The sequence below is a fragment of the Neopelma chrysocephalum genome, unplaced genomic scaffold, assembly GCF_003984885.1.
Source record: "Neopelma chrysocephalum unplaced genomic scaffold, ASM398488v2 Primary Assembly neopelma1_96, whole genome shotgun sequence".
Classification (NCBI taxonomy): domain Eukaryota; kingdom Metazoa; phylum Chordata; class Aves; order Passeriformes; family Pipridae; genus Neopelma; species Neopelma chrysocephalum.
Genome location: NW_020897759.1, coordinates 1,840,890 through 1,853,790, shown reverse-complemented (window position 1 = coordinate 1,853,790; position 12,901 = coordinate 1,840,890). Strand labels below are relative to the sequence as shown.

At 44.0% G+C, this 12,901-nt stretch overlaps 1 protein-coding gene across 3 annotated transcripts in view; it reads left to right on the top strand.

Annotated features, from left to right (window-relative positions):
* ARID5B (AT-rich interaction domain 5B) overlaps window positions 1-11,964 on the top strand; it is a 117,894-nt gene extending 105,930 nt beyond the window's left edge. For all 3 annotated transcript variants that reach the window (XM_027694114.1, XM_027694113.1, XM_027694116.1), the window contains 2 exons: window positions 1,970-2,168; window positions 6,073-11,964. In XM_027694114.1, the coding sequence (XP_027549915.1) occupies window positions 1,970-2,168; window positions 6,073-8,223 (2,350 nt within the window). In that variant the 3' untranslated portion in view covers window positions 8,224-11,964. The remainder of the gene's footprint in view (window positions 1-1,969; window positions 2,169-6,072) is intronic.
* The last annotated feature ends 937 nt before the right edge of the window (window positions 11,965-12,901 follow it).

Below are 12,901 nucleotides of genomic sequence, written 5' to 3'. Positions count from 1 at the left end.
GCACCTTTCAGGGAAAGGCCCGCTCCGTGGGTTGGGAGCATCTCCGTGTCCCGTGGGGCACCGGACAGCATCTTAAACCTTCCTGGATGGAATATGTAGATTTTTAATGGGCGACACGTTCCCATGGAAACAAAACAAAGTCAAACACTCCCCTTGCAGTGCTAACAATTATTGTAATAAAATGTGTTTTTATTAAAAGCGATTTTAAATATTTAACACATGGCAAAGCAGCCTGGACGCTGCCCTATGTGAAACCCAGGCTTGCCTCGAGTGAAGTCCAAAGTGCTTTGTGCAGCGCGGGGAGGAATTCGGTGTTTTCACCAATATTTGCACTTTGCGAATGAAATGTAGCAGCCTCAAGTATGAACAAGATTATTTTTTTCTTCTTCTGCTTAGTTATGCTTTTTATTATATAAACATTAACTGTAATATTACAGTGGGAAGCAGGTATTTGGCAACTACGTATTATTTTGCTAAGTTTGCATAGAGGGAGCAGTTTCCAGTTTTAGCAGCTGTAACATGTTTAAACTCAGTTTGTAATGGGATCTGAAGATGAATATTCCCCGTGGGCTCTGCTTAGCTTCATTACTGGAGCCCTGCCAAATTCAGGGCTAGAAAGTATTATTCACGCCTCTTTGCACATACCATGTCAGAGCATGCTCAGTTAATGAATTTTGTTTCTAATATAGCATAAATTAGGTTTATATTTTAACATAATTTATGTTGTATTTTATTAAAATGTAAAATATTATGATCACGAGCAATCTAATTTCTGCTCTCTTAAGCCCAAACTGTGTTTGAACATCTAAGTATGTAAATCAAAATTGCATGCTTAGAAACTGATTCTAGGATAACAAACGAATATCTGAACCAAAGAGGTTTCTGCCTTGGAGTCTTAGATTAAAGATAATTAAGGATTCCTGGTATTTGAGCAGATTTATGTTGTTTATAAGCAAAGTACATTTTCTTCATAAAGTCAACTTGTCTTTTTTTTTTTTTAACAAATTATGTTTGCTGTATTAAAGTTCATATTTTTAAAGTCTGAGTCTTGTATTAATCCCACAGTGAGTCATTAATCATACCAAAATGCATTATAAAAACTTTAATCACTGAAGTTGAAACTGAGATTGTAATGCAATCCATCCCTTTTAATTATATCAGTTATTTTTCCTTTCAGATCAAAAATTGCAAAGGGAAAACAGATAGATTAAAACTCGGTGTGTTTGATGCTTTCAAGGGGAGGATATTTTTTGTGTTTCTTCCTTGCTGTTTTAAAGCGATTTCGTGCACTTTGTGGCAGACAGTTCCACAGTGAAAAATTCCTTTGCTTTTAACTCTTTTCTTCTCCCTTTCTTCCTTAAAATAAGACGCCCTGGCGAAGGCAGGGAGCATGGTGGCTGTCGCTGCATGGGTGCCCTTGCACGGGTGGCAGCGTGGCTGGTGCTGTGCCCACCCCTGTAGGGTTCCTGCAGCCCAGCTCTCCCATCTTCTGCCACATTCCTGGCACTCACCCTTGCACTCAAGGGAACCACCAGCCTGGAAATTGTGTAACCGTTATCAAGTTGGCTGTGGCTTTGTAGGTGTTTTCCTGGGGTTTGCTGCGTGCTGTTAGGGGCAAGGAGGGAAAACAAAAATAAATAGTGGATATTTTTTTATTTTTTTTAAATCAGTCTTAAACATAGTGGCTCATATCCTCATCTGGTACAAATCGGTGTAGCCACACAAACCACTGCGGCCTTACTGACAACTGATCCACACCAACTCCAACTCCACTGAATTTATGCCACATGATAATCTTGCCAAATAAATTGATTTCTTATACTTGGATTTATAGATGTAGAGTTTAAACTGTTGCTTTTATGGCATGGAAGAAAATGGATTTATTAAGTAAACTGCTCGTAGTAGATACATTTTTTTTCTTTGCTAGAATGGCAAAACCTGATCAATTATTTGTTCCTTAATCCCCTAGATTAATCCTGCCATATGAAAGATTTATTAAAGGAGAGGAAGATAAGCCACTGCCTCCAGTGAAACCTCGAAAACAGGATAACAGTTCCCAGGAGGGTGAAGCGAAAACAAAAGTGTCTGGAACAAAACGCATCAAAAATGAAAACCAAAAGAGCAAGAAGGAAAAAGATAATGCACAGAAACCCCAAGATGCATCTGAGGTCGGTTGCTTCCCTGCTTTTCAGTTTTTCAATTAAAAATGCACAGCTTTAATCACATGAAATCCAATGATAAAATACATAATTTAAACTGGAGAATTCCAACCAGTTGGCCTGTTAGTTTGCTCAGCAATGGAAATTCAGTTCTTGTGGTACTGTCTGTGCTGGGATTTTGCTGGACTACGAATGGCAGCCAGTGAGCTCCATATTGCACAGCAGTGATGGCAGAAGACCAAGAGCTGGATCTAACAAGTACCATTTCTGCTCATTGTGTTATACAGTGGCCACCACTAAAAGATCAGCAGCTGCCAAAGGGAAACCACACAACTACCACAGTTATTTCCTAATCTAAGTACAGGGTGCAGGAACCTCTAATACTGTTGATAATACTGCGGTAGCTGTTGGACACAGCTGATTTTTATAATGGTAACCTCTGGATCAGCCCTTCTGTGCTCACAGATGTGTGCACGGCTGTCAAAAAACATATCACTCCCCAGGATTTTTATTATGTTATACTAAAATTCTTTTTGGACTGAAAGGTCACATTTTGAGGGAACCACCTTCCAAGCCCTAACTGAGACCAACTTCCCTCATGGTTTTCAGCCGAGGTTCGTATTCAGACATAATAGGTTCCTGTTCTGTCACCTGCTTCCCATGGTCAGGCCCCAATTTCCACATAGAGCCACGTTACTTGCAGGCATAGGACAGTCCTCATGGAAGAGATTGTACGTTCATAGCACAGGGTAGGATAGATGGTAGAATTCATATTTGTCTGCAAATAAGGGTAAACTTCAAGTGTTGTTAAGTAATATAAAATCAATGGGGTTTTTGCTCCGGTGTTACTTAAGCACTTTCCTTTGTACATCCTGCCCACTCTCTCCTGTGCCCTGCCTGCACCCCGTGTGAAGGAGGTGGTGAAGCTCCTCACACACAACCCCTGCAAAACATGTTGCTTTTCTTGTCTCAGTCTGCCAGATGACAGCAGCCTTCAAGGCGTTGCAGTGAAAGTAAGTATTTAAAGAATGTCGAAACCCATGACGCGTCCGGCAGACTATGGCTGCTCCTTTGGCTTCATTGCCATCTGGCAGGTACAGAAGTCCTGTTTCTCTCTGAAGTTGGTATTGAGTCAGCTACCAACAATCCTCTTCTTCATTGTTTTAAAAAAACAATGCAGGACCAGCAAACATGCATGCCTCTGAGACTTCATGTACCCAGTTTTGAGAACAGAAAATTTTGGTTTTCATGTCCTACTACGTCTTTTAAGTTGTGCTTACGGGGACAGTTGCATCTCCCATCCAAAGCAGAATTTGTGTTTTAGATGGCCTTGATCAACAGTACCTTTAATATCTAACGTGAGAGCACTCCACAGAGAGACTTTTTGTTTTTTCTTGCATTGTAATTTTAAAACAGGGAGCCCTGTCGGGGTAAAATCCCCAAAAACGCATCAAGAGGAGACTGCGCACAAAGCTGCTTCAGTCACTGGAAGGTTGCAACACAAATTGCCCAAAGCAAGGAGGAGAGAAGTGAAGTGAAGGCTTGCACACCCTTCCCCTGTCATTCCTTCATGCCTGGTTATTTATTGAGGGGTCTTGGATCAGCAAGATGCATTACACATTATCTCTACCGCCACTGCTAAGCCCAGCATAACAAGTCAGCAGCAGCCTTAACTTTGAATTTCCTTGCTTTTGTTGTTCCCTATCTCAAACTTCCTGCTGCTTAAACTGCAGTTATTTTTGTGTGGTTTGCAGGAAGAGTTCCTAAGCTGCGCTTATCGGAAATGTAGGGAACCTAGACGAGACAATAAAAATGTACAATTATGGCAGTTTCCTATTGTAAAATGGTACCTTTTATGGCAGAATTAATGTCTCCTCCCTGACTGGGGTGGAAGACGTGTCCTGCCCGTATTTAATCAGGGTGAGCCATTAAGGACCTCAGCCTCCATGTCAGTCACTGTACAGGTAGGTGGTCACACACAGCCTGCGCAGTGAAGGGGTCTGCAGGGTGGATGCTTCGACTCAGGGTGGGTGTAGGGCTGCAGAGCTCATCTGTGCTCTGCCATAGGGAGGCCTCCCTGCCCAGGATGTGGCACTTCACAGGGCTAGCAGAAAGGAGACATTCGGCTCCTTTGGGTGGAGCAAAATCCAAGTCTGCTGGAGCCCTGCAGAAGGTTGTATGTCTCTCTCACCTCAGCCATCCCCTGGCAGTGGAGCCCCGTTCCTGAGCCGTCATTCAGGCACAGCAGTGATGGTGTGTTGCTCGGAAGGACCCTCTGTAGCCACCATGAGGATACGTAGGCACATCCCCAAACAAGCCACTACTGAAACCATTTCTGCATGTGGCCTGGAAGCTGGTCTTAGCTGTGAGCTGGAAAAGGGTAATCCAGTTACAAGTGTGCAGTCCTCTCAATTGCATGTTCAACTCTCACCATGAGAAGTATATTAGGAGAAAATGTAACTTTAATTTATTAGGGTTGCATTTGCCTTTGTGCTCTTCACTGTTTTCCTGCCGTCACAATGACATTGTCAGTGAAACAAGACACCAGACAAAATGCTATTAGCCTTAGACTGCACATTTCCTCACAATAGCTGAAACTTCAATCAAAGTGTTGCTTAACAGAAACAAAGAGCAGAATGTACAGTTATTAAATATGGTTCTCTCTTTTTTTTCTCTCCTCCTTGCTTTGCTCATCTGTCTGGTATTTTCCTGTAATTTTATAAGCTCAAGAGACTAGTGATGGTACTTTGTAAAGGACCTAATGATGGTATTTGGCCGCAAAAGGCAGCTATGAGTTTAAAAAGAAGAAGTTAGGATGACTAACAGACACTGTAACTAATAGGCCAACCAAACAGACAGGAATATTTAAAAGCAGCTGTGAAGAAATAAATCTCTGAGAGGGTTGGATTCGTTAGGACCGTCTCCGATTCCCCGCTCCTGTGACAGACCATAAAGCAGCATTTAGATGATAACTTTCTCGATGCGTCTTATCTTTACAATGAAGGAAGAAAGAAAACAATAATAATAAAGGGCTTGCACAATGCTGCTGTTTTATGACTGTCTTCCACCACGACATGTCAGAGGAGAGTGACAGCAGTTTTGAAAAGGGCTGTCAGTCAGCTGGATCGCAGATGGGACGCTCTGGTGACCTCTGCGGGTCACAGTTCAGCCAGCTACATAATGGGATGAATAGTGTGAATTGTGCACACAAGCTGTATTAATGGGGGAGCAGAACGAGCTGCGGTCCCATTGACGATAACGCATAAAAGCCATGTTTGTAATAGCAGGCACACACACTTACTGAATGTTGACAACTTCATTTTAATCCGTTAATAAAAAAATGTGTGTCCTAGTTAAGCTGTGGCAGTGATTTGCTGCCTACAATAGGGATTCCTAGTATGCCATTTCTATCATTTTCACACTTTAATGCAGAACTGGGTGTGAATGATCTCCTCTGTGATCACTGAATTTTTAAGATAGCTATGCTAGAGAGACTTTAAGTAAGAAAAAACATGGGAATTGTATCATTTTCTTAGATGAAGTTGGCTACCAGGAGAAATTTCTATAGCCTTATCATTTGTGTTATGAAATCTGCTCTCCTGCATTTGCCTAATTAATTTTAAAAGTGTATAACCTCAGCATTTAGCTATCTGGTCAAGCCACCAGTGCCTCTCGTCAGGTTACAAATATCTGCTGTTTTGAAATGCTTTATTGTAACCCTGGCAAGGATGGTGTATTTCTTAATATTTCCAGGAGATTCTTCTCTTTGTTGGTCTGATACATGTATGTTGGAGCCTTCATGTTCCAGAAAGGTGATTGGCACGTCCTTCTCTAGAAATAGCCAACAGTGTAATCTTCCAGTCTGCTGAAATGTACTACATTCTTATTACTGTCTGTTGAATCATTTTATTAGGTTTCATCAGAACAAGAGAAGGATCAAGAATCAACAGACCAGAAAAACTTCCCCGAACACCCTGCAGTGGGAGAGACAAAACAACCCATGCAAGGCCCTCCACCTCTTTTACCAGAAACAGCTCGAACACTGCCTCTGGAAAAGACAGACCTGGCAGAAAACAGCACCAACAGTGAGAAAGCCAAGGAGGAGGCTCAGCACTCCTCCTCTTTCTCAAGTATATCCATGCCCCCAGAAGAAGACACTGTGCTGGATGCCACTGTCACAAAGCGATTGCACCCCCCAGCAGATGCCCCGGAAGACACAAAGCCTGAACAAAGACTACACAAAGCTTTTGCTGACAGCTTGGAAAGCGAACCTCCAGAAATGCCCTTCACAGCTTTCCCAGTCCACCTGCCCACTCAGAGTGACATGGAAGATGAGAAATTGCCAGAGATGGCCGATTACATCGCAAACTGCACAGTGAAAGTGGACCAGCTGGGAAACGAGGATATCCACAATGCACTAAAGCAAACACCCAAAGTACTGGTGGTGCAGAACTTCGACATGTTCAAGGAAAAGGAGCTGCCTGGGTCCATGAATGATGACTCCACTTTCGGTTACACACCACTGCTGTACTCCAAGGGTAATCCAGGCATCATGTCACCCCTGGCAAAGAAGAAGCTGCTGTCACAGGTCAGCGGGGCAGCGCTGTCGTGTAGCTATCCTTACGGTTCTCCTCCACCTTTGATCAGCAAAAAGAAACTCAACAGCAGAGATGAACCGTCCTCAGGCATATCACAAGGTCCCCGTGCCCCTAATTCTGATCCTGTAGCAATTAATAGGCCTTCAGTCATACAACATGTACAGAGTTTTAAAACCAAGGAGGAAAGGAAATCAATTAATGATGTTTTTAAACATGACATGCTAAGTAAGCCAGATCCTCAGCGCTGTGATTTTTCAAAACATCACCTCAGTTCTCTTGCCGAGTCATACGTACCGAAGTCAGATATCCAGGACTGCAAAGATAAAATGAGTGAGAAAAGGGCACTGCAGCACTCCCATGTGCCCACTTTCTTGGCAGATTTTTATTCATCACCTCATCTGCACAGCCTTTATAGGCACACAGAACACCACCTTAATAATGAACAGACATCAAAGTACCTCCCCCGGGACATGTTCAGAGAGTCTGAAAATATTTCTACTTTTACTCAACACAAACACCAAGAAAAACTAAATTTAAATTATCGCCCATCTTTGCATCAGCAAGAAAAAAAGGCAACAGTGGAGGCCTCTTCAGATGATCAGCCAACAGATTTGAGTCTTCCAAAGAGCATACACAAACAGACTGCAAAGGCTCCGGGCTCCAGCCTCCCTCATTCATCCATGGCCCAGCAAGAGTGCAAAGGTATCTCCGGGTTCCAGGCTGCGAGCAGCCAGGCAGTGAGCCTAGACTGTAACCCCAAAGCTTGCCGCGTGTCCCCCATGGCCATGACAGTCCCAAAAAAACACAGCGAGTTGCTCCATAGGTCTGGGAAGCAACAGGCCCAGAGGCTGGAGAACTTGAGGAAGATGGAGGGGATGGTACATCCGATCATCAGCCGCAGAACGAGCCCACAAAACGTGGGGGCTGCCCGGCCTTTGAAACGGAGCCTGGAGGATTTGGACAAAGTAATTTCTGAAAAAAAAATCCGAGCTGTCTCTCCTCTGCACTTACCAAAGGAGACCCCAGCGAAAGACAAGGTTCCCGACCCAGAGGGGGAAGGCAGCAAGCCGGTGCATGGCCTCCATTCTGGCAACATGCTGGAAAGCCACAAATTTCCCCTCTCAGCCCCCATCTTCCCAGGCTTGTATCCGGGAAGCCTGTGCACAGGGCTCAACAATCGCCTCCCACCCGGGTATTCTCATCCCCTGCAGTACTTGAAAAACCAGACCGTGCTCTCCCCACTAATGCAGCCTTTGGCTCTTCACTCCTTCATGGTGCAGAGACAATTCCTCACATCCCCAGCAAACTCCCAGCAACTGTACAGACATTTAGCTGCAGCAACACCTGTAGGAAGTTCCTACGGTGACCTTTTGCATAACAGCATTTATCCTTTAGCTGCTATAAACCCTCAAGCCGCGTTCCCACCTTCCCAGCTATCCTCTGTACATCCCAGCACAAAACTGTAAACCCCCTCACTCACAAGAAGAGGTTTGAGGAGAAAAGTTCAGTTAGCGACATTCCTCCCCCCGCGACGATGATGTCTCACAGATTTAGTGATCTGTATTTTTGTCAACCAGGATGCAGTCATATCCCACCGAGAGGAGCGCTTCGGAGTTTTGATGGAGACAGGACTACTACTTTAATTCTGGCTCCCACATCAGCCCCCCACCCCTTACCCCTGCCCCCACAAAAAAGAAAACCAAACAGAAAAAAAAAAAAAACAACAAAAACAAATAAGAAAAACGGGAAAAAAAAAGAAAGAAAAAAATCATTGAATTTTGCATATATGTTTTCTGAAAGGACTTGAACATGGTAAGAGCAGATGTTCAAAGGGAGCCGTGGAAACGCAGGCCCAGTCCTGAGCTCACTGAAACCCTGGTGAGGGCTGCATTTGCCTTTCACTGAGCCAAGGACCAGAGGCTGTGCATTGTTGCCAATGAGTCAAGGACTTGAGATGAACCTGGAAAGGAGAAGCGGGCCGAGAATCTGTACAATCAGTGGATGTGCTTTTTGGGGTAACTTTTCCTGACTTTTAAAGATTCAATCAATGCAATGTATAGTAAAACGGCAATAGATTTTTTCATTTTAACACTATTAGAACAGAAGGGTAAACACTGTTTAATTTGACTGTACATATCCACTTCGTAAACTACCAGTGTCACATTTGGTCACAATAATTTATATAGTTTCGTTTGTCCAGTATATTCTGTGCTCTTTATGTTTGTTTTTTTGTTTTGGGTTCTTTTTTTTTTTAAATTAAACAGTATCATTTTATCTGCAACTTTTTTAAAGGCTGTGGCTGTCCTAATTTTTTTTTTTATTATGTGTTTGTAATTTTTCCAGTTTCTTTATACTTTTGAGCAGCATTTTTGTTTCGTTTTTGTGGTAACGTTTACTGTTTACAAACTGAAGCAACTGGCTCAGATTAATCTTAATGGTTATAAACATACTGTAGGTGATGTTATGGTGCAAGGATGCGAACAAGGTTCCTTTCCCCACAGCCCACCCCTGCGAGGTGCTGAGCACCTCTCGCCCTCCTCCCGTTGTTGCGATGGCTCCCACACCGCTCCTCACCTCCCACCGAGCTTTGCTTTCCTGTATCGTGGTCCGTGAATTTGTCGAGCGTTGTACTTAATCTTAACTAGGCTGTGAAACCTTCCTGCCTACCAGAGAAACGGTCTAGAAAACAAAACCTCCCTGGCACAAGCTTCTGGATGACAAAGGAGTGCAGAAAATGGATTTGTGGTTTGCAAGAATGTCGAGAATTTCAGAAATTGTGAGAGGAGCCAGTGCAGATTTGAATCAGAGGCTTATGGGTTGGGTCCTGTGCCTCACGAGCAGGCTGGGCTTGGTAGGATGGGTAGGGGGTTCCATGCAGTGGTCGGGGTGGTCCTTCCACACTCCCACAAGGATCTCGGCCTCTCCCTGGGCATCCTTTCACAGGGGGAAAGCCTGGGCATGGAGGAGTTGGGTTTTCCTGATGAAAGAGCTTCCTATGGATGTATATTCACTTTGCGGGACGTCACCACCACGCAGCTGAGCACAGACATCAGTAAAGCGAAGTGTGACTTGGAGGCTTTATACAATGTGAAAATTGGTTGTGATTCAAACCATCTCAGTTACTGTTCAAAGACAGCGTAATCAATACGAAAAGAAAAATGGGAACTACTAAGCAACACTTTGCATGCTAGGCATGTCGTTAAATTTTCCCGTGATATGAAGCCAAATACAATATATAATGTATCATACATAATATCCAAAGGTGGAAACCAGAATAATATACTCATCTACTGTTAAAGATCCAGCTTCTTCAATTAAATACTTTATATTCCTGTGGTAAAACTATATTTAATTGATTGATAAACAGACTAGTAGAACTTACAACATGGATGTGCCAGTGCAGAGCATCCTGCTGCTCCACAAGTCGTACAGGAAACAGAACTGCAGGCTCATCCAGGCAGAGGCCACAGTGTGGAGGACATCTCTAGTAAAGTTGCACTAGATCTGAATCACGTAAGAATCAGGGGTTTGGGGATGGGGGGGAGGAGGGCGGGGGGAAAGGGGGAGAGAATATAAAAATCTACAGCAAATGCAAACAGAAGCTTGTCGTGTGTTTGGCAAAGCAAATGCTTCTCCTTGTTTTGGTTAAGTTGTGTGTCCTGGAGTTGTGCATTTGTTTATGCGAAGTGTCCAGTGTCCCTTTTGGTTATGTCCCGTTGGAGTTTGCTGGTAGCCTTTTCGGAGCCGTGCTGAGGCAACGCAGGGCTGGGGGACAGGGAGAGGGGAGGAAGGCTCCTCGCTTGCCCCACGAGGAGACTGGCCACTGTTGGCTGGGGAAGCTCATAATATACTGGGCAAAAGGAAAAGAAATGGTAGCATAAACCCCCAACAGAAGCGGTGCATTATTTGTTTAAGAACTTTTAACAGAAATCTTGGAAATCTTTCAACAGACTATTGAATTCTCTATTGGCTGAAAAGTCTTTTTTTTTTTCTTGATGTCTTAAATGGGGCTTTGTTTGCATTGTTTGAGTTCAAGGGGCCTTATTATTGAATGAAATTGCACAAGCCTTTCTTTGTGCAATCAGAGCATTGTTATTGGTAGGTTTGTAAAGGAAACTGCGGAATCTAATTGGCAATAGAGTCATAAATCTATTTACTAGTAGCCAGTTCCAAGAAATGTTGCAATTCAAACGCACTATGTCCAGGATGCATTAGGGATGCTGAAGGTTGCGAGATCCAGAGGAAAAGGCCCAGCAGCAAACAGCTTTGTGTGTAGCTTCTGGCCATGCTCTGAGCTGAGCTTCATGAAGCATGTGGGAAGTAGGGCCCGATTCCTGGTGCGATCCATACCCCTGGCCAGGCTGAGTGGGAGCAGGCTGGCAGTTTGCGGCAGGTCTGTCACGGCTGTGAGCTGGCCTGGTGTGAGAAGCTCACCGGGTGGGTCCGTGCCTGGGGAGTCATTTGTCCCAGCTGCAGAGAATTGGCTTGGTGGCTACTGGGGCAGGAGGCAAGTGCTGTACTGCCTCTGCCAGCAGCTTTGCCCCATTTGGGGGGACATGGGGCTGCCACCTCCAGAGACACCTCTGGGGTCCCTCACCCTCCTCGCCTGCTCTCTCCCTTTGCAGTGGTCAGTGAGGTCACACCTGGTGTTTGGTGATTTTGGTGAGCAGTGGGACTGCCTGCGCTGGTGTGAGGCAGGCGGCATTGGCAGCGCTGCCGTGGGTGCTGCCAGCGGTGTTTGCTGTACACGTGGTTGATATTTCGCTCGTTCTCTTCCTCCTCCTTCTCCCCTCTCCCCCCAGCCCCGCAGTTTTAAATATGTTCTAATAATGGCAGCATAATCTACTAGCTGTTTATACTTTTTTAACTTTCTTTTGTTGTAAATATTGTATACTTTTTGTGATTCAAGTTATGTAGCCTATATGCTCTGTAAGGTGATGATTTGTATATACAAAAATGGCCCAGTAATATTATATAGTTTCCCATTTAAAAGGTTATTGAGTAACCTTTGCGTTAGTTTAAACACTACCAGAAATAAAGCTGAGCCAACTATAAACACTCAATTTTTGTATGTTTTCCAAATTGTACTTATTAATGCTTTTGATACTGTATTATGTGCCAATAGTTTCCCAATCACATAGCAGGCAAAAGATATTTTGTACTTTTTGATCCACTGTAATATTTAATAAAAAATGTTACTATCTGTTCCCTTTTGTGTTTGATTAATAATTCTGTAAACAGCCCTTATCGCAATGGATTACATATTATCCCATCTGACCTTTCAGCCCTCTTATATTGGCTTTACTAGAGAAGGTATCTCCTCCTGCAAATGATTAGATTAAAGAAATGGAAGTTTGCAATTTCCTAAAGGAGGAAGAGACAAGATCTTCAGTCAGTGCCCCTCTATTTTTGCAATGTGCTTACATTAAAGTGTGGCTGTGATCAGGCTGACTGTAGGAATAGCTTTTGAGGGCTTAACATCTATGCTTAGCCAGGAGCTCCACTACCAAATTTGCTGTGTTTGCATCTCAGAGCAGGTTTTTTTCCACCAGTACTGCAGGCCTGGGAGCTAGGACCTGAAAATTGCCCCCACTTCTTCCCAGCTCAATCATGGGTAAGATGTTGGAGTCTGATGCTAACTAGTAATTTTGCTGATGACACTAAACAACCACCAAATAAACTTAATTTTTACTGTATTCCTTGACGGGTCCAAAAAGCCCCCATAAACCTGGGGGCCCTTTGCATTAGCACAGCGAATGCTGTTCACTCCTGGTCTCTGCAGGTAGGAAAATCATTTGGGTGGGTGCGGGTCAGGACTGGGTACTGCCCTTGCTCAGCACGGTTTAGCAGTGGGACAGGCGCCCACTAATCCCCCACTGTGGGTTAAGTCCGTGGTTCTGGGGCAGATGTGCAGCAGAGAAGCCTCCCCCATCCCCGGGAGTCAAGAAGCTGAGGCCATGGGTGGTCCTGGGGGCTATACAGTATGCACTCTGTATGAGCAGGCAAAATAAACCTTCCTCTGGTTTAACCTGCTGCATGTTCATTTCCATTGATTGTGTTTATTCTTGTATTGTGAGAAACAGTAAATAATTATGCCACATGTGAAGCTATGGGAGAAGATGGGATCACCTCGCAAACCTTTTG